Source organism: Pavona decussata, unplaced genomic scaffold (assembly GCF_977016875.1).
Source record: "Pavona decussata unplaced genomic scaffold, jaPavDecu1.1 SCAFFOLD_64, whole genome shotgun sequence".
NCBI lineage: Eukaryota > Metazoa > Cnidaria > Anthozoa > Scleractinia > Agariciidae > Pavona > Pavona decussata.
Window position 1 is genome coordinate 2,395,921 of NW_028145484.1, and position 20,703 is coordinate 2,416,623.

Genomic DNA, 20,703 nt, shown 5'->3' on the forward strand with positions numbered 1-20,703 from the left:
CCTACAATTTTTAAGAAGTTCAAGAGAGCCGGTGCCAGTGTTCGCAATAACAAGAGTCTTCTTTGTTGTTGGGTCTCGCATGTGTTAGAGATTGTTGTGAATTATGTTTAGTGGTTCAGACTTTTGGTTTGACTTTATAAACAGCTTGTATTTTGTCACATCTTTACTTCAAACACAAACTTTGTCTGGACTCTGTTTCACATAGAACATTATCTTAACAGCCTGGTGAATTATTATGAAATCAATCTACATGAAAACTAGGTATGTGTATACGCTAAGTGGATTTTTTTTTGTCATTTCAGTTGTTTCGAGAAGTCAGGATCATGAAGTTTCTTGATCATCCCAACATTGGTAAATATACCTGTTTTGTCTGCTAAAAAACTTGTTTTGACTTCTTAGAAAACACCATTTGAAAGCAGTCAGGCAATGCAAGGATTGAGGAAAGAAATTATTTTATTCCACTGCAGACGCAGAATCCCTGAGACCTTGAAAAATTGCCTTTCCCATCCTTCTGACGAATATTGGAGTCATCTGAATTTCTTCAAAATAGCCCATTCCATTTCCACTGACCAGTGTTATTTGCTAGCCAGTTGTGACAAATGGACAGTACTGTTAGTGTCCACTCTTAAGGACGTTGCCTACTAATAACGAAGTATTTTTGTGCCGTATATGACTATGCGGGAAAAGCAGGAAGTTTTTGTTTTTATTTTTCTTTCTGTTTATTTTGCAGTGAAGTTGTATGAGGTGATTGAAACAGACAAGACCCTTTATCTTGTCATGGAGTATGCTAGTGGAGGTACAGAAGTTTTTACTATAGTTTGTGTAATTTTTCAGTGCAAGATGCGGAAATTTGACTAATTTAAACTAGTTAAAATCCTTATGCGAGTTTGAGGGATAGCTACTAGAAAACCAAAATTAATAAAGTTTACGCAGTGTGTGACCTTCGTGGTAGTTTACTTAACCAAGGATTTTTTTCTTGAATTCTGTCTCATTGTTTGATCTCATGGAAACTTGTAGGACAATAATCAAAAGTGGTCTCACATCTGCCCATTGTCAGACTTGAATAATTGACACATGATGGCATCCACTTAATCTTGATTTATCTTGCTCAGCAGTTTGCGTGGGGCTGGTGTTAACTTTTGTGTCACATTTCATGTGACCGCACAAACTCACTGTAGCTTTACAAAGCTACACTGTACAACAGTGAAGATCACTGATAACATTGTGGTTGTGTCAAACCTACTAGGAAACTTTACAGTCCTTCTGAATTTAAGCTTGCTATTGTGGTTTGTTTTGTAGGTGAAGTGTTTGACTACCTCGTAGCACACGGAAGAATGAAAGAGAAGGAAGCAAGAGCAAAGTTTAGACAGGTGGCCTTTCTGCCCTTTTTAGCATGTAAAGATCGGCACACACAATGGGACTTGTCGAGGGACTAGTCCCTGTGAAAAGCTGAATGAACAGCAAACACTGTTCCAGTCTCAACTGTTAAGTCTCTCTAATAATGTGGCCACCCTTGGGACTAGATCAATCTGTCCACCTAAGAGGGTTGCCCACTGTAAAGACAGTTTAGTTGCAGGCAAGTGAAATTTGGATGGGAGCCAGTTGACCTGATGACGTCCACCTTAGATAGGTGTCTGCTTTGAGAGAATTTACTGTACATGTAGTTGCAAATCCGTGAAGCGTTTACAGAGGGGACTTGTTGCTGGGACAGTCCAATTCGGCTTTTGAATGGTTAATTGTTTTATTTTTGTCACAGGGGCAAGTCTTAAAAAGAGCACATAGAATGGGGCAAGCGCAGTTTGAAGGGACACATCCCCAATTTGTTCCACAAAATTAAGCCAGTTTGAATTTATTGAGCGAGTCACACGATTTAGTTCCTCGTGACCAGAGTGTCATGGAAATTGGGTAGTTCATAATATAATTTCCTTTCAGCCTTATTGTAGCAGATTGTCTCTTTTCAGAGCTCTTGTTTTGTATTTTGTGCTGTGGTAACATGAGAATAATTTTTTTGTGTTTCAGATTGTTTCCGCTGTTCAATACTGCCATCAAAAACATGTGATTCATAGAGATCTCAAGGTATTATTTTTGATAATCATTTAAGCCAAGAAGATAAAAGTTTTCCTTGGGTATTTCATTAGTTTGTAGATGCATTTGTGGAGCTCTGTTTGAGGTTGAATGTTGACCACAGCATTTGGAATATGTTGTTTTCTCTCACTTTCTCATTTTTAGACATGTATGTGACACTGTTGAATAAAATTATTATCTCTCATCCCAGGCTACAATAATTGAATAACAGTTTCTGTGGCGACATTTTTTTAGTGTGGCTACTTTGTAAAATAATATTAATTGTATTGTCTTCAATTCTTTTTTTTTTTTCCTTTGCAGGCCGAAAATTTACTTTTAGATGGAGACATGAACATTAAAATAGCAGATTTTGGTTTTAGTAATGAATTCACTCCAGGGAACAAACTTGATACCTTCTGTGGAAGTCCCCCTTATGCTGCACCAGAACTGTTTCAAGGGAAGAAGTATGATGGTCCAGAAGTCGATGTCTGGAGTTTAGGTGTAATTTTGTACACTTTAGTCAGTGGATCTCTCCCATTTGATGGACAGAATTTAAAAGTAAGAATTGTCTTCTTTGTCACTTAGACTGTAGTTCTAGCTAGATATCAAAATCCCATCGCCCAAGCACCTTTGAAGCACGTTCTTGGGAGCTAAATTAAAGGGGAAGTATCACGAAAATTTTATGTCATTTCAAAACCCAAAAATGTTTGTCTGATAACAGAAACAAAAAATAATTGTCTAGTTTTGTTATAAATTATCACCTCGGTGTAATAAAACTGTCGATTAGTGCCCCTGGCCAGAGTAAGAGTAGGTCAGAATGGATTAAAACTTGAAAAATATTAGGCTAATGTTTTTCAAGTTTTCGCATTTTTCAAACAAAAATGCGCTAAAACAGAGTTCGAGTTGTTCCTGACAAGAATTTGGTTGATTTCTCTACTCTTGTTGTTCTAGAATTATTTTGTAGCAAAGTGAAGGTCTTATTTCACCATTTTTAACAAAAGTGGCAAAAACCTCATGATACTTCCCCTTTAAGGAGGTCGCTGGTTCTCCATTACTGAAAAGTGCTTATTATGCATAGCTGAAGTGTACTTATCAGAGCAGGAAACCCTTCTTGAGATTAAAAAATACATGCTGTCTTTATCTATATTCTCGTTGTTGCAACAAAATTTTGAACTGTGTGTTCAAACCTTACGGTTTGGGGTATTTATTTATTTATTTATCTACTAGATGGTTGACAACTGCATTCTGCAAAATCTTGATTAGTTACTGTTGATTTGAAGATAACCGTGGATCTTGTCTTTTAACCTAATACATGTGCTTGCAGGAATTAAGGGAGAGAGTCCTCAGAGGAAAATATAGGATACCCTTTTATATGTCGACAGGTAAGAGTGGAGAGTTGAAACAATGCAGTTCATCAGCTCTTTGTAGTTTTAGTAGGTTTTTGTTTTACCAGACTATTTTGATCACTATTTAATAAAATTTGTGATTTTGATTTCCGTTTTTCTCCATAGATTGTGAGAATCTTTTAAAGAGATTTTTAGTGCTTAATCCTACAAAACGATCTAGACTAGAGGTTGGTGTGTTTTGATTACTTTACAATCATTAATTTTTGCTTTTGTTACATGTACATAGTTGTAATGAGTTGGAGCATGTCCCATCACTGCAGGTAATTTTAAATGAAAACATTTATGCAGTAAAGAAAAAAAAAATTAGAAAAAGCTCTGCAAACGGTAGTCTCTTTTACTTAGTTGATCATGTCAGTGGTAAATAATGGTTCTTTGAAACGTGTAAATTGTTGTCGTATTGGGCATGATGCACTGTCAAAGTATATTTGTTGTTAAATAGCGGAGGTCTCTGTAGAAGAACTACATGTAGTCATAATTTTAATTCAGCTTACAACAACTGAAGTAAAGTTTCATTTTGCTTGAAGTAGCATTTGTAGTCAACTTTTCACTAACCACGCCACAGTGACAAGTTTGTGCCAATAATATTCTACCTTTGGTTTTTCTGCAGCAAATTATGTCCGACAAATGGATGAATTTAGGATATGATAATCAGGATCTTAAACCGTATTGTGAACCTACACCCGATTTCAAGGATGAAAGGAGAATAGGTGAGAATTTTGGTACATCTTTTATTACTGTGACAATGTTAAACACTGCACTGTCAAAAGTAAGTTTCACCTCATCATAAGATATAAATCTAGTTTTGAAAGATTTCCAAGGCATCAAAGACTGTAAGGTCCTTGGTGTGAAGTTGAAGTTGACCTTCCTGGGAGATTTCAACAGCCTTTTACAATGTAAAACAACCACTATGCTAGGAAATTTAAAGAGCAACTTCCAAGTTTCTCTTTTCGTTTTAGAAATTATGCTTCAAATGGGATTTTCGAGAGATGAAATTCAAGAGGCGCTGACGAACAACAGGTATGATGAGGTCATGGCAACATACCTCCTCTTGGACGAGAAAAGACAAAAATTAACGGTAAGATTGCTGTTACTCATTCTTCAGTGACTTGGAAAATAATTGTTTTCTTGAGAACAAAAGGACTAATGATTTTTTTCCTTGCCTTTCTTTCTCTTTCACTGACAGTTGAATGGTTCTAGTGATCCTCTTATGGAAAACACTAGTGCCCCTCGGCCGAGTACATCAATGCCCACTGGTGTTCCCGCTCCAATCCGACCTACCCGAGCAAGTGCAAGACGGGAAAGAGGAGACAGGGAACTTCCCAGAAGGTATTCTGAGGGTCGTACGTCAAATAAATCAGGCGGTGTCACAAGGCAAGCATGAGATTAGGTTGCACTTTTTAATTTTATACTAACATTTTTTGTTTTGTTTGAGTGTTTGTTTTTATCTCTGTAAATGAGAGTTGAGTTTTATTATTTTGCTGGTTTGTTGCCTTCCCTCTAACACTGTATACTAACTGTAGAAGTACTAATATGCACATAGGTAATTGCACAGCTGATGTATATCTGTCTTATTGCAAGAGATTCTTGTTAATCACTCTATCTCCCTCAGTCATTGTTGAGTAAGGTAATGGAATAGGATACAAGATAGTGAGTAACAGTCTTAATAACAACTAACATTACATTAGTAACATTACCAAAACATTGTTTGCATTTTGTCAAATCTTCCCTTTATTTGGTGTCAAAGAAGAAATCTTTTAGTCTTTAGTCCCACTGAAATTTCTGGAGTGGGGAGTGCTCTTTTGTTAACAATTACAATGCAGCTCGATGGTGAACTACTAGAGGACACAAACATAGGAATTAATTCCCTTATTCCCTTTGTTTGTGTTATCTATGCATAAGATGTCAAGTTGAGTTTTATACACAAGACAATCGTTTGTCTGTAATAGATAAATTTTCCCTTTTCGCTTCCTTTGGACTTCATCTCCTGTTGATCATTTTATAAACAGGATAATTATTACTGATAACCACTTTGAGTGTCAAAGTATTTAGCACGACAGTGCTCATTGGGGGCACTATACAAATCAGTGAAATACATATACAAACTGAACTTAACATTTTGTTAAAAATCCCAACTAGTGGGAGGCAGACAAGTTAGATATTTACATAGCATGGTCCGGATAACAAGTCTGGTGCCCTTACTACTAGATCATGCCACCTCTTCCTGCCTGTAATGACAGTGCTGTCCAGTGTGGCTGTTTGTGTTATTGTTGCGGAAGTGAAAACTTATTAGGAACATTTACAATAAGGTGATAAATATTTTTACAGGGCAGCGACAGAAACTGGTGGATCAGCACCAAGTCAAGCCAAGCCTGTTGGCCGCGGCGAAAGGGACAAGCCTGGCGTAATAAGGAATGCCGTTCCTGATGATGAGCGAGTACCCACATCTATCGGCCGAGCTTCAAATCCAAACAAGTCTGAAATACCTGAAAGAGCAGGAGAGAGAAATAGAAGAGGGAAGACACAAAGGGTTAGTTATGAAATTCTAATTTCTCCTTACTGAACCAAGCAGGGATGAAAGGGAAATTCTGGGAGAAGAGTTCAGAGAACTTGAGATGCTAAGGGGAGTGCAAGGTTGTTGCCTGAATGGAGCATAATTATGAGCCATATGCAAGCCATATACACATGTGGCATGCATTGTGCATACTGCTAGGATCAGCAATGTCGAAAGCACCATGTTGTGGTAAAGTTTAATCTCGGTGAATGAAAATAGAAAAGCTTGTCTCGTGCTCATGAGAATGTGAATGTTTGATATTTTTTAGTTGAATTATCTAGCTTAAATTTACCTTTTTTGTCCCTTTACCGAAGTAAAGTTTTTGCTCAATCAAGAGGTGTTGTCTCTCTGCATTCTTTTGACTTGTAACTTTTATTTTATAGCAACACAGTATGCCTCCTGGAATAATCCGACGGAACACATACGTGTATGGAGAGAAACGGGCTGAAGACAGGAACAGTACAGCTCAGACACCGTCAAGCCAAACTAATGGTAAAGGAGAATGGTAAGTTGAATGCACTTTGAAGGTGGCTGTTTTTAACTTTGCTGTGGATAAGTCTGCACTGTTTGCTTTACAGTCAAATTAAATATTCTTTATTTCGTCTTCAAGTGGTTACTCCTAACTGCACCCTTCACCTGCCCAAATCCCTTCCCCAGCCTATCTAATCTGCAATAAGGCAAATGTTTTTCAGTGCTCTTGTTTACTCTTACATGGGTCATACAAAAAAATGTGTAGTGTTTCCACGGAAATGTTTAACCTGAATGAAATGCAAAAGAGCTGCCTAGGAGATGGGGTATCCTCTTATGAGGGTTGCCTACATATGGGAGTTTATCATTTGGGATATAGGGGGTCCACTTGCCAGAGATGCCCTGCTATTTGTGGTAGCATTCATTCTTTTGTTGTTACAGTATGTCTTGTATGTTTGTGTAGCTTCTATCTTTCACGCTCTGTACTACTGTTCTTTTACTCTTACATGTAGTCTTTAAGCACTAAGTAACTTGGATCACTTATACTTTCTTTTCTCTCTGCCTTGCAATAGTGTGACTGAACCAGGCCCTAGCGGCAGTAGTGTGGGGGCTGGTAGACCCTCGTCTAAACAACCTCCGCCTGATCTTGGTAACCGGCTTTCACCCACACGTAGATCACTTCCACCAGTTGCTATTCACCAGGAAAATAGACATAGAACTGGGTGAGTGCTATCTTGCCTTAGTTTTTGCCAACTTATGGTAGTTTTGGAGAACTTGATTAGTCTTTTTATAAGAATAAGTTGCACTGCATGAAACAGCCAAAATATAGGAGGCACTGTATCGGTCTGATAGCAGGTGTCATCCTGTGACATCCATTTTTATCTTGCTGATTAAGTGCCCTTAAAAAGTTCTTGTAACCCAAACTGCACCTTGCACGTCAGCATGTTAACAAACTAACAAGCTAACTTCAGTTAAAATTAATGATGAGATAATCCCTTTCCTTTTCTTAATCATAGAATTTCTCTTTTTCTGAACCTCAAATTCTGACTTATTGCTCTCCTCAATAAAAACAGATTGCAGAACTACAAAGGAAAACCACTTGGGACTGTTATTGTTTGGCAGGTTTTTTTTATTATTTTGGTTGACCCACTTTAGGTCAATGTTGTCCAGTGTCTTCCAATAGAAAAAGCAGTGCCAAAGGCTATGTTGTTTGTAGATGCTTGACATGGGCCTCTAACAATAAGAATCATGTATTGAGATCTTGTGATAGGTTCCTCACAAAGATTACAAATTTCATAAACGAGAATCTGTTAGGTAGAGACATACATTAGTGTATACACACATAGTAACACCTATTGTGTTCAAACTGAATTGTATCATTCCACACTGTACGTTTCCATCTCTGATTGCCTTGTAGAGGATAATTAACTATTATTTCACGAGCGCACCTTGGATATGAGATGATAGATAGCAAACAAGGCGCGAATCGCAGAGTTGGCTATAATCATCTCATACCCAACAAGCGCGAGTGGAATAATATTGTTTTATTAAAAACATTCAAGTAATATTGGTAGGCCTTGCTGATTTCCTTTTCAAGAGCAACCAGAAAACAATTTATGGTCGCTACTTCTCGGGCATGGTATAATGGCTCCTATACCATGGCCGCTCAGCCAATCAAAACCCTGGAATTGCATTATATACAATGATCCAGTTTTTAAAAATTATTATTATTACTATCATTTTGGGGGGGGGGAGGGGGGGGTGTTTGTGTAGTTTTATTTTGTAGTGCCTCAAACAAACCTTTTTCTCCATTGCACTATGAGGTTTTCCTGTATTTGTTTGTTTTAGGGTCAAATGTCAGTTCATGTAATTACTGTGTCTTTTTGTTTCAGGAGAACAAACCCCAACCCTGAAGTTCACCCTCCCCCTTCAAGGTTAGGAACTAGGAACATGACAGCACGAAGTACATTCCACAGTGGTCAAACACGCCCTCGCACCCAGAATGGACCTGACAGATCTATTGATCCCAATAACCCTGGGGTTGGTGGAAGGCCATCACTCTTTAGCAAACTGACATCAAGGTTTAGTAAGAGGTAGGTGGAATAAATCAATTTTGGAATACTCTGTGACGTGATTTCATTTTTTGGCTGCCACATTATCAATATGGATTCTTTATCCAGATTGCTTGGTGAAGGTCAATGGCAAATAAAAGAGAGTGAAAGAAAAGTATGAAATTTTATCTGCCATTTTGCTATGGGTTGCAACCAAAGGTGCAATGGTCATGAATACCTGGTGCAAAAACATCACTTTAAGTGGGTATCATTGTGGTTGGTTTACTACCAAGCTCTCCAAATTTGAAGGTCCACTACTACACTATATTTAAACCTTAAGACCAAAAATTCATTGTTTGGTACTAAAGTTTTGATGAAACTTAGCAGTGATAGCATCTTAGTATCTGTAAACTCTTGAGCACCATGGGTCTGAAAAATGGTTTGGTGGCCTGTCGTATCATGTATGGTACCAACATAGGTTATCCCTTGGCATCATGTGTCCATGTCTATATGCAACCTTCAGTGTATGCTAGTTTCAATTTCACATTTCATGATTCCTTTCACCTGCTCTTTTATAATTATTTATTTTGCTTAGCTCTTAAGTTATTGGCAGTGTTCCATTTTAAAGCCCCACTACTGCATTTCGAGGCCCTTGTCAATTGTTCGTTTTTTTATTATTATTATTATTGTGTGTGTTGTACATTGTAGTACATTGTAGAAGTACATTTTAGAAAGAGGAGGGAGGAGACAGGAAAAGACTGCACAACCTTTTTTTTTTTTTATTGAACAAAAACATTAATTTGTGCCCCACTATAAAAAAGCTTAACTTAAGCAAGCCTGTTTTAAAAACCCAGTTATATTTATACTATTATTGTAATTAATTTAAAGATCTTAAAAGTTAAATAATTATTAACTGCCCTCCAGTCATTACTCAGTTTTCCTGAGAAGTATTAACTTTTTTCCATGTCATATAAACAAATTTAAAGAGCAGTGCTATAAAAAAGAAGGTCCTGATAAGCTGAAGTATAAAACTTAATTGCAAAGACTTAAAATAGTGCCCCATTAAGGGGAGAGAAAGTTAACCCCATTTGACTTCTTAGTAGGCAGTTGGACCCTACCGTGACACCGAGACCTGGCCCCCAAGGACAACGGTCAGTTTAACATATTAAAACTTATGATTGCTTGAATGTGTTACCTTTAAATTTGTGTTCTGTTGGATAACATAATAAAAAAAATTATCTCTTATTGCTTGTTCATGTAAGTGTTAAGTTGGTAAAATAAAGCAAAGCAATCAAAAATAAAATAAAGTAAGTTAAAAATTAAAATGTTCTTTCCAGATGATGCAAGTTAAAAAAAATTAAACTGCTCTTCCTACTCAAGTTTAGTGATGAGTAAAATCATTAATTTAAAATCGATAAATCCTGCATCTTTGCCTCACACTTTCACAATCACATGTTTTGAGTAATGAGGGGCAGTATTTTGCAATGTAGGTTTTGGTTACCGTTTGTTTGTGTTGTTTTCCTCACTCTTCGTTTTAACCCTTCTAGTCCCATTGTTGAAGTGTAACTTAATTTGGTGGTAGGTCAAATGAAAACTACCAAGCAGCACTTTCCTGAGATATTGATTCTAACTTTCGAGTCCGTAGATGAAATCCTAAAGTGCAGGGCTAGAAATAACTGGTTGCCAGTCAAGATGAATGGCCATATAAATTTTAGTTCAGACTTACCTATACTCTGGTTTATGAAGTATAACGCTTACATTGTATAAACTCACGAGCAGGCCAAAACACAAACATATTATCATTTGTGGGGAGTGAAGTCTTTTCTTTGTGCATATAACTCGTTGTTTCTAAAGTATTGTGCATGTAATTGTGTTGAAAAATGGCCCCTCGTTTAGAAAATCGCAGCTGTTGATATAGCCTAACTATCTACTCTCTGTAGGATACTGTATTGATTCGATGGTGTTTACACTTTAGCTGCATGTGTGCATCTTGGTTTTTCTCGCTAAAGAGAATGAGACTGAGAGAACAAGGAGTGCTTGCAGAAGCAAGCTGTTTTCTTCAGCTTTTGCTTTTTTACATAAAAGAATTTTAGAAAGCATAAAGATGGAAAAACCAGCTGGTTATACTTAATGTACATGTTGATGTTCACTGTTTACATTAACTGTAAACCTGGAAGTGAAGGGGATGTCTATATTATGTCAACCATTGTCACTGGTAACTACTGACAAAGTTAATTTCTCCACAGACCGTTGGAACAAGCCATGTCTCCAAGGGAACCAAGAGAAGTGTCTCGTAGCAGCATGGGAGGGAGTGGACAAGGGTTAGTTTAACACTGCTTGCTTAACTGTTATTTCAAAGAGCTTCAATTGCCAGTATGTAAATTAATGCACTCTGTTGACAAGAGAATAATGTTCTCTTTAAAGAGTGGTTAGTATGTTATGAGATTGCAATGGCAAAACATATCCTTGACATGCTAGGGTGTTTGAATTACTTGTGGACTGAAGAGTGTCTCAACAGTTCAGATCTCCGTCCTGTCACGTTTAATTACGGGCTAATTACATAGGCAGTAGTTTGGCCCAATTACTAAAATGGGGGAAACCCTCAAGAAGACTTTGTCAAAGTTGTTTGGCGTTTGCAAAAGCAGTTCAGTGCATTTTTCAGCTAAGGGATTGTTGCTTGTTTGTGGAATTAAATAGAAATGCAGAAATTAGGGCAGGACCAAAAATGGCAATTCTCATCTGGGTATACCCAGCAGAGGAACATTTAGACAATGGTAGGGTAAAATATCTTATAGTGTTTTCAGTCTTTGCATTTTAGTACAGGTTGCTGTCTCTTGAAGTGCAATTACCACCTATGCAGCAAGACTGTGCATTCAAAGAATAAGGGCATGTGAAAGTGTATGTTGGAGGTCATGTCTCTTCCATTCATTAAGCAAAACAGGAATATTAATGGTTCTATTGTCCTACAAATGCAAAACTATAGAGTCGGAGATGAATTGAAAGCACTTTAGTTTTCGTATAACTTGTGTTAGTTCTTTAATCTTGGTATAATGGCTCTGGTCATCTGTTCAAGACCAAAGGAAAAACCAAGCTCCAGAAACAGACCCCCTGTTGACACAAGTGATGAAAGTTATTTCCTTGGGAGTGGCCAGAACAGAATTCTGCCTTTCTTTTAGTTTGCGTTAGTTTGTGTGAGCCAAGTGACTTTGGTGCACACTTTCAGTGCCTAATGCATTTGCTGTGCATGTCTTTGAACCCGTGGTTTACCTGTATAAGTGGTGGGGGGAGCAGATACAGCGAGAATTTACATTAGATTGTTACACACAGTGTGGGTATTCTCTCTGTAAATTTTTTATAAATTTATAATTATTCATGAGTGATGTACGAGAACTTTTGAATGTGTACAGGTACATGTAATTTTTACCTTACCAGGGGAAATGTTCAAAACTAACCTATGAAAATCCCAAGTTTCTATGTCCACATCTTTCGTACATGCAAACGTTTACTTCTCTTTGGAACGTGTAATTGCGCTGTTTAATTAATTAAATGCAGTTATTCATACGCAAACCCATGTGGTGACCGTTTTGAAATGTAATAGACCACACAACAAAGTTTTGTAGAGCTAAAGCAAAGTTTGCTGTAATTTGTCTCTAATGTCAAACATTGAAAATTAACTTGGCATTTCTAACCCTTGGCCTTCTAGAGAGTGTCAGTGTACAAATTTGTAAGATTTTCTCATTTTTCACGTGAAAGAAATTTGGAAAACAAACAGTGCCATAAATGAAATTATTGCTTAATGGCATTTAATCAAAAATTTATGGGAACACTTTAGGATTCTAGCCATAGACTTAACAGTTAGAACCACCTTGTACATCATAATAAATAGCATCTTTCAATAGCATTCATTTGAATGGTCACACATTCAGATTTCATCCACAGACAGGAACGTTGGAACTACCTTGGATAGCATAATGAACAGTGCCACTTGCTGGAAGGAAAGGGTTAATGAAATTGAATGGTCACCGGTGAATGTAGAGGCATGTGGTTAGATTCTTTGCCTGAAAATTAAAACCAAAAGTTGTGCTGTTCCTTGCCAGGATAGCTAACTGAAGATTTTTTTTTTGTAAATCATTAGGTAAATAAATGAATAAATAAATACAGCTTAAATTCAAATGATATAATGTTATCAAGTGATCTTTCCGTAGTATATTTCTGTGCATTAATTGCTCGAGACCGATAAATTAAAAGTTTCGGTTATGGCATTACAAAGATGCTGTTTAACAGTCTGGGGTATAGTACTGCACAATGTCTTGTTGCCACTTACTGTAGCTTTTTGTTCTTTTATTGACAGCTTTGTTTTATCTTTTTTGAGAACTTCAAAATGCAAGAACTTTAGGTGGCTGAAGTGTCAAGGTCCATATTGAATTTTGTAGGAGTACGTAAACCAGCCACAAATTATTTTGCATTCAATTAGGCCTTGATTTGAAGCAGAGACAGGAAGGTGTGAAAATCTAATCAAAAAACTTGGTCAAGTGACCAAAGTATGAGGTGCAGCACTGAAAATGGAAGTGTTTGTCACTAAGTTAAAGCTCAAAGGAATTTTAAACTCTTTTTGTTTTATTATTTAATCCAATGTGTCAAACTTCAGATTATAGATAAATGGTTTGAAGGAACTAGCAATCTGCCTTCTTGCAAGAGTTCAGATTTACATTAATGAATCATAATTCTAACATGACGTAAAGCCAGATTAACCTGCAGTAATTGGAACATTTGTGAAAGAGTAATCTCTTAAATTAATTAAATTAATCTTAAAATTTTTGGAAATGATAAAGGCCCTAATAGTGAGTAAAAGGAACTGCAACCGTGCTGGTAGTTAAGGCAGGAAAATAATTATGTTAAAAATTATTACAAGTAATGTACAAATTTAAACTAACTGCAGTTAAATATTTAAAAGCTTGAAACTTGGAGAAGGGCTTTTACTGCATGACGTTACAAAACAAGTATGTTTCAAATGCCAACAGCAAGTGCTCATCATATGATTTTGACATTGAGACAATCCCCTCCCATCCAGGGTACGGTAAGTCATTTTCCTTCCCAGCTTCCCTCAAGTGACGTCATGTGGTACCTGCCTTCTCTGGGTTGGATCCCGGATGGAACAGTGCAGCTTGGGAGGCCTCAGCTACAGACCCCTCGTGGATAAAATTGTCGTAAAGTAGTGCGCATGCGTTCAATCCTTGATAACCTCAAGGATTTTCTGACCGTGACTTCCTTGCATTGTGTTTTTCTTTATCAAAGTCAAATAACCATCGTTTCTGTGGTCTTTTGGTCTTAATCACTCCTAATCAATAAATTGTGTCCCATTTAATGGCCCTTGTTTGGCTCATTTTAACATGCCAAGGCTAATGCTGTCCTTACTGCTGACACAGTCTTCAATTAATAGCTGACCCAAACCTATATACTCCCATGAGCTACTCAGCTAAAACCTGAAAAGGAAACTTAACTTTCGTTTGAATTGTCACACATCATGACTTCATCCTCACACTCAAAAATTAGAACCACCTCGTAGGCATAATAAACATCACCACAGTAAGGTACTGGTCAGTAGCTTTCATTTGAACAATCACACCCTAAAGGATTTGGTCCTCTACTCTCAAATTGACACCATGTTGTACAGCATAATAAATGGAATCACAGTAAAGTACTGCTTAACAACTTTTGTTTGAGGGTTCACATGTTCGGATTTCATGCACAGACTTGAAAGTTATAACCAAATAATTAGCGAAGAGTTTGGCTCATGGAGTGAATGAGTTATTAACCAAAGTGATGTGGACTGATTGTTTTGTTTATATCATAGGGAAGTGTGATTTGTATTCTCAAATTACATTGTGGGTTGTGTGGGGAATAACAGACTAATGTTGAATAACAAGGCACATTGATGGTATTTGTAGTCACGAAATGTGTTCTTCATATGACCTGCATTCCTCTGTCCTTTGTCCATTCCATGTCTCCATTGTGTACTTTGAGTCACTTTTTTCTTTAGTGTTTGTTCCCTGATCACATGCATGTTCATCACTGCACTCACCCACTCATTACTCTGGCATTCATCTTCCTCTGTTTTGTTTTGTTTGTTTTTTTTGGCTCAATTCTTGGGACCAGTATTACAGATTAGTCCACATATTATTTCATCAGCTATTAATGAACAGTTCAGTTTGTTTCCCATTTTCTGTTGTATTTTGAAAGTGCATACACCACCCTTGCATTCTGAGATTACGGAATGTATCATGAATTTCTGTTTTTTGTGAATTCACTGTTTATTGGTACATCCAGCTTAAATTTTTTCAGCTCTGAAACATTCATCTGTGTTTATATTATGTTGTACAACGAGGCATCATGACAGGATTTTGAGAAATAACAGAACGCAAAGCTGTTTAGGCCTTTGTTCTCACAAACTAAAGTGTGGAACAGAAAGAAGCCAGATTTTCAGAGATGATCACTTAAGTAAGGAGTGGGTTTTCTCTTTGCTTGGGTTGTGCTTGCACTTATCCCACTCCTGTTTATTTTGGCACTTTTTGTTATCTTTTGCACCCAGTAGCATAGCCACCCACCAACACAAGAATCTTATTTTGTCATATAACTCAATTTAAGCACAGTGTAATGAAGTCACGGCTCATTGCCAAGGTGTGTTACAATTCATTGTGGCTTAGGTGGCGAGGGGTCTGATGAGCTCTCTTGTTGCATTCAAGGGCCCGAGGAGCTAGTGCGTCAGGGGTAAAGTCTGTGTATCCAGACCCAAAGGCCCGCATGAGCCCCAGGCGTAAATCCCTCCGAGGAGCGTTTGCTAGGCTCTCGTTCAGAAAGCACAGAAAAAGGCAGGTGTCGGGAAATTCTGCGCATTCGCAGTTGGACCAGTCAGCCGCTAGTGCCAGACTTTTTGCAATGTGAACCAGAATAATTTATGTAGTGAACTGAACAAAGCATTAGATTGGTTCCTTGGCATTTTGTGCTTTGCTATTCAAGTTTAGTTTAAGTTTGACCAGTCAACCGCTTGTGCCAGTCTTTCAGGGCACAAGCCCAAAACCATAATGAAATGAACCTAGTTGCAGATTGGTTCAATTGTGTTTGCGCTTTGCTATTTGAGTTCAGTCCATATTTGACCAATCAGCCTCTAGTGCCAGCTGGGTGAACATGTAACAGTCATGTCAGCATCATAAATTGAGCATTTTATTAGTTCTGGTGTAAACTTCCACTTTGTCTTGTCTCTAAATGGGGTTAGCATGATATTGAGTTAATGGTGAATATGCATTGGTCAGCTCTATTAGCATCTAATCAATTAGCAGCCAATGATTGATATGTGCTGTCTAGTTGAGCCTTATGTGGCATGTATTATTACTTCAATTATTTACCAATGTTTAGCTAAATTTAGCGGCAGTTTGGCCAATAAGCATTTGTGCCTCTTAACACAAAACCAAGAGAAAATTCCTCCAAGTTTATTTACCGGCTTGCATTCCTAGTGTCTGATTGGTTCATTATTTTCAATAACTTTAAACTGCTATGGACGGTTTTCAGCGGTAATGGTTCTGCATTGTAACCTTATCACTGTTTACATCATCTACATTATTTTTTTCAATAATTGGCCAGGATTTTAAAACGTTTTCGGAACAAATTTATGGGAAATTTATGTAGCCATTATCAAGCATAGAATCATTATCTGTTACCACTGTGTTTTGCAAGTTTATGTTCAACAATCCTTCAATCAGAATTAAACGTAGTTAAACATTAGTAAAAACGCTTGTGACAATACTCCATAAATAAGTGATGACAAAATTAGGGACCATCCTTCCAAACGTATTTCTCCCCGAGCAGTCCGAACACCAGCATTTGTGTTTTACATTTAGTCGAACCTTGACCTTTAATCTGTAGGAAGTTACCCTTCTGTAATTCAAAGTTCTCTTCTGTGTGCTCCGCAGGTCTATGAATGATACAACTTTGGGTGACAAGCCACGTTCCCTTCGATTCACGTGGAGCATGAAGACAACGAGTTCTATGGACCCGCAGGAGATGATGGAAGAGATCAAGAAAGTGTTGGAATCAAATGACTGTAATTATGACCAGAAAGAAAATTTCTTGCTATTCTGTTGCTATGGCAATCCTGGTGATGCAAGCCATGTGCAGTGGGAAATGGAGGTATGCAAACTTCCACGCCTGTCGCTGAATGGAGTTCGCTTCAAGCGCATTGCTGGCACGTCAATCAGCTTCAAGAATATTGCTTCAAAGGTTGCCAACGAGTTGAAGTTGTAATGGAGTTACATGCTGCTAATTTCTGAACATCACCATGATCTGTGAGAGCTGATGACCAAAGAGGGAAAGATAAGTGGTAACTATTGGATGAGATGGAATTAACTTTCTTTCCCCTAAAACATCACAGAGTGTCTGATTTGAAGATGCTTGGGTTTTTAAGAATGGGCTCACAGGAACCAAACAGTGGATTTTTTTGTTTTGACACGTGCGACCGGTGGAAAATTTTGTTTATTTTGCACTTAACATTTGCCACAATGATGCCAAAGTGTTCAGTACTCTGGCAGGTGGTGATTTTTAGTTGCTACGCAGTACGTACAATAAATGACATTATTTCTACAAGTTTGAAAAATTAACTGGTGGACCAAAACGTGTACAAGTTCATGTAAATACTCATAGGAATTATTTAATTTTAATGGGGCAGCAGAGGACATTTGGCTGCTCTCTTATGGCCTCCAGTCCTTGGGCTTGTTGGGGGTGCAGAGTTTGTCCTTCCCTATTGCGTTTTTATTGCCAGGAAGGTCTGTATCTTTCACATGTTGAGACTAATGCTAATCGTAAGCTTATTTCCAGACTTTCTGGTGCCCATTGGCTGTGAAAGTAGCCGTTTGCAGAGAGCATGGGTCAAGAGACAAAGTCTCTCCTGTTCTCTCTGCCGTCATAGCCATGGGCATGTAGAAGCATTGAATGAGAGATGGTATGCAAGAATTTTTAAGGTGTTTTCAGTTGTGAAGTGTTTGTCGTTTTAGTTTATTGCAAAAATTAAACCTCTGTGTTTGGACTGTAGAGGCAGCACGTGAAGAACTTTTTATCTAGGAAGGCATACATAACTCAGCAGGCTTCCGTTATGATTTCTCAACTTTGTGTATTTTAAATATTATTGATAAACGTATCAAGCAATGTGTCATGTGAAATTCTCTTCGGTTTTTTGAATCCTTGGTTACCTTTCAGAACAAGATTTAATTTACAAGTTATATCAAACATTCAAGGGTGTATTTGTACATGCATGCAAAGCGTACTCTATCGGATTTTTTCAGAAACAAATGATTAAAATCGTTGACCTGCATTTCACACCTGAAAACAAAGATTAAAAGGCCAAGTCTGGTGTCCTTGCTAAACAGAAATTGCCTCCAGTACTTAACCTGAAGCGCATTTCTTGCAAGTTATTTGATTATTAGAACATGGTCCCACAGTTGTTCCCCTTTTGAATGGGTTAATTACTTGTTAGCAAAGCGATGTAGGTCTTGGGAGTGAAATTGGTTTTAGCTGTTGGATTTCTCAGACATCGGATTGTTTGAATGTTTAAATAAGAGGGACCTTTGGGTCGGATTACAGGAAAATCTTTATTCACAGACATCTCCCACAAAAACTCCCTAGTGGCCGAACCACATATAATTACTGCATTTCTAATGTCCCATAGATAGACACTTCTCGTGTGGAGTGACAATCAGTTACAATCACACACAAACGCTCATCTTTAACATCACAAACGTGGACATCAATCTTAAGTGAACTCTCGTTTGTGTTGTCGGTTGTGTTCATTTATGAGAATTTCAACTGAATTTAACCACTGATGATTAAACTTATCACTTACATACGCTCTAGATCATCACTTATCACGCTCAGGTCTACTTTTCAGAGCCTCTTTCTCTACTTGCAGGAACAGGGAAGGAACGAGAGCTTTGAGAAAGTCACTGGTTTGACTTTCAAGATTTGTACTCGGGTCACATTCGATTTCTTGTTTGTTCTCTGACCCAAAGGTCCCTAATGTGTAAAAATTGTTGGAACAAAAAGTCAAATTGTTAACGTAGAAGGTATCGTTTTAAGACATGTTTTCGTGATGTCAATGTGCACTTTCTCGAAAAAAAAATTAACGAATGTGGACAAAGAGGGCTCCTTGTTTTTGCAAATAGCTAATAAACGGTCAAGTGGTAGTGTTAAACTGTGAAAGCAAGGAAAACGACGAATTTCTTGTCAGTTAAAATATGCACACGATCATTGTGCCTTGCTTGAATTGCATAAACAGCGTTTAGTCACGCAGTGCTGCAAGTCACACAATCTTGCGCGGCCAACCAGCGTTACGTAGATAAACCTTTGGTTTAGTTCAGTTGATGTACATGTTTTATTGATAAGGGTTTGGTTTGGTTTGGCTATTCTCGATTCATGCCATGCTCAAACACATGTTGGCTTTGGGGAAGTGGTCAAAACTACTATACTCGAACAGGACCCACCAAACCACAAAATAGATGGTGGTCCCTTCCTCAACCTCAAAGGATGGTGTCTTTATTGCATAGTCACCCCTCTATCCAGCAGTAAAACATGACAATGAGATTCAAACCTTACTTTTCTTGTTTATCTAGCAATGCTGACTCTTGCTAGCTGAATATTTCTGTGTCAAGTCAAATTTTAAAGCCAATAAAATTTTGAGGGTAGTTTTCATAAGAGTAGGAGGGGTCTTTCGATAACGCCCCTACCCCAGACAAGGTGGGTCCTCTTTGAAGAAACTTGTTATGACCAGTTCCCTTATCGGTTACAATTTCCAAACTTTCACGGTACTGAGACCGCTTGAAATGCAGCGTACATTATATGCATTTAAATTATGTTGGTTGGATTTGGAAGATCGAAACGAATGCAGTTTATTTCGTTTTAAACTGGCATCAGAAATGGCAGTCGTTTGGACTCTTCTCCCTTTATAGAGTCACTGTTCCTAATGGTCAGCGGTAGTAAGCGCTGGGAGCGAGGTATGAGCCCTTCGTACATTTAAGTTGCAATGAATTGTGGGATGGTATTAGGGATCTATCACACAACACCTTTTTAGTGTCACACCAGACAGGTCTATAAGTTGTATGATTAACTTGTATTTGTCAGAATTGAAATGAATTCCAGCTCCCACCCCGAATCTCTCTTGTCTGTTACTTTGTAAATATTCTTCCTTAGAATTCCCAACTATTGCAGTTAATATAATGTGAGGCAATTTCTTTGTGTAATGGTCCTTTTGTCGCTTTTTAGTCCATGTAGGGTTATCGACAACGAATATATTCTTGAAAATGGAAACTTTGTTTGTTGTCTTTTCCTGTATGTTAGGACCTAAAGCTTGCGAATTACATCTATTGAATAATACATTTTATTTCATTTGTTAAATTACGTAAATGTTTTCTTTCTTTTTTATTATTTTACAAAGGCACCACTTACAATACAAATACGTACACTACACTACAATACCTTCATTACTTACACTAACAATACTTTATATATGTATTATTTACAATGTGATACTTGTCAACACCACAAAATAATACAATCACAATGCACAAAAAAGGACAAAATAGCTAACAATTACAATAACTGCAGATTACTACAAGTAACGATACTAAGATCAATGAAATCTTTAAAGGAAGGAAAAAATACGTAAAGGATGATTGCCCTTCAGTCTGCCTCAATGTATCCACCTGCGCTTTGATTGCATTTCATGGAACTTGTGGAACAACTGTTACATGGTAGTAGTGATATATAGTCTATTTACATCATTAATGAAACTGAAAGACCTAGCTCTATCTTTATCTAACCATCTCAACCGCTAAGTTCTATTTGAAAATTATCATGAAGATTTGACTGTGACAGCGCAAATTAGAACGAATTTTATTCTCGAAATTCGTAGTCTTATTGGCATCTCTAAAAAGAAAAGTTACATGTTGGTCCTTTGGAGTGTTGGAGCCCTAAGCTGGCAACACCATTTCTAATAACCTCCTTTCTGGGCTAAGTGAACACTTACGATTAATTTGTTTGTTTTTCGTCTTTTTTTTGTGTGTGAAACATAACTAAGTTACAGCTACCTGGGCCCAGTTGTTCAAAGCTCGATTAAGCTAAT

At 37.5% G+C, this 20,703-nt stretch overlaps 1 protein-coding gene across 12 annotated transcripts in view; it reads left to right on the plus strand.

Moving 5' to 3' along the window:
* The window catches only part of LOC146478419 (serine/threonine-protein kinase MARK2-like), a 45,263-nt gene extending 25,374 nt beyond the window's left edge, over window positions 1-19,889 (plus strand). For 4 of the 12 annotated variants that reach the window (XM_085111964.1, XM_085111962.1, XM_085111963.1 and 1 more), the window contains 18 exons: window positions 303-351; window positions 731-796; window positions 1,300-1,370; window positions 2,020-2,076; window positions 2,386-2,622; window positions 3,389-3,446; window positions 3,576-3,637; window positions 4,078-4,177; window positions 4,427-4,545; window positions 4,654-4,841; window positions 5,796-5,997; window positions 6,405-6,526; window positions 7,062-7,211; window positions 8,382-8,582; window positions 9,641-9,691; window positions 10,787-10,861; window positions 15,284-15,409; window positions 16,508-19,889. In XM_085111964.1, the coding sequence (XP_084968090.1) occupies window positions 303-351; window positions 731-796; window positions 1,300-1,370; window positions 2,020-2,076; window positions 2,386-2,622; window positions 3,389-3,446; window positions 3,576-3,637; window positions 4,078-4,177; window positions 4,427-4,545; window positions 4,654-4,841; window positions 5,796-5,997; window positions 6,405-6,526; window positions 7,062-7,211; window positions 8,382-8,582; window positions 9,641-9,691; window positions 10,787-10,861; window positions 15,284-15,409; window positions 16,508-16,838 (2,265 nt within the window). In that variant the 3' untranslated portion in view covers window positions 16,839-19,889. The remainder of the gene's footprint in view (window positions 1-302; window positions 352-730; window positions 797-1,299; window positions 1,371-2,019; window positions 2,077-2,385; window positions 2,623-3,388; window positions 3,447-3,575; window positions 3,638-4,077; window positions 4,178-4,426; window positions 4,546-4,653; window positions 4,842-5,795; window positions 5,998-6,404; window positions 6,527-7,061; window positions 7,212-8,381; window positions 8,583-9,640; window positions 9,692-10,786; window positions 10,862-15,283; window positions 15,410-16,507) is intronic. The other 8 variants (XM_085111968.1, XM_085111966.1, XM_085111969.1 and 5 more) reach the window with 5 other exon arrangements.
* Window positions 19,890-20,703: the final 814 nt, after the last annotated feature.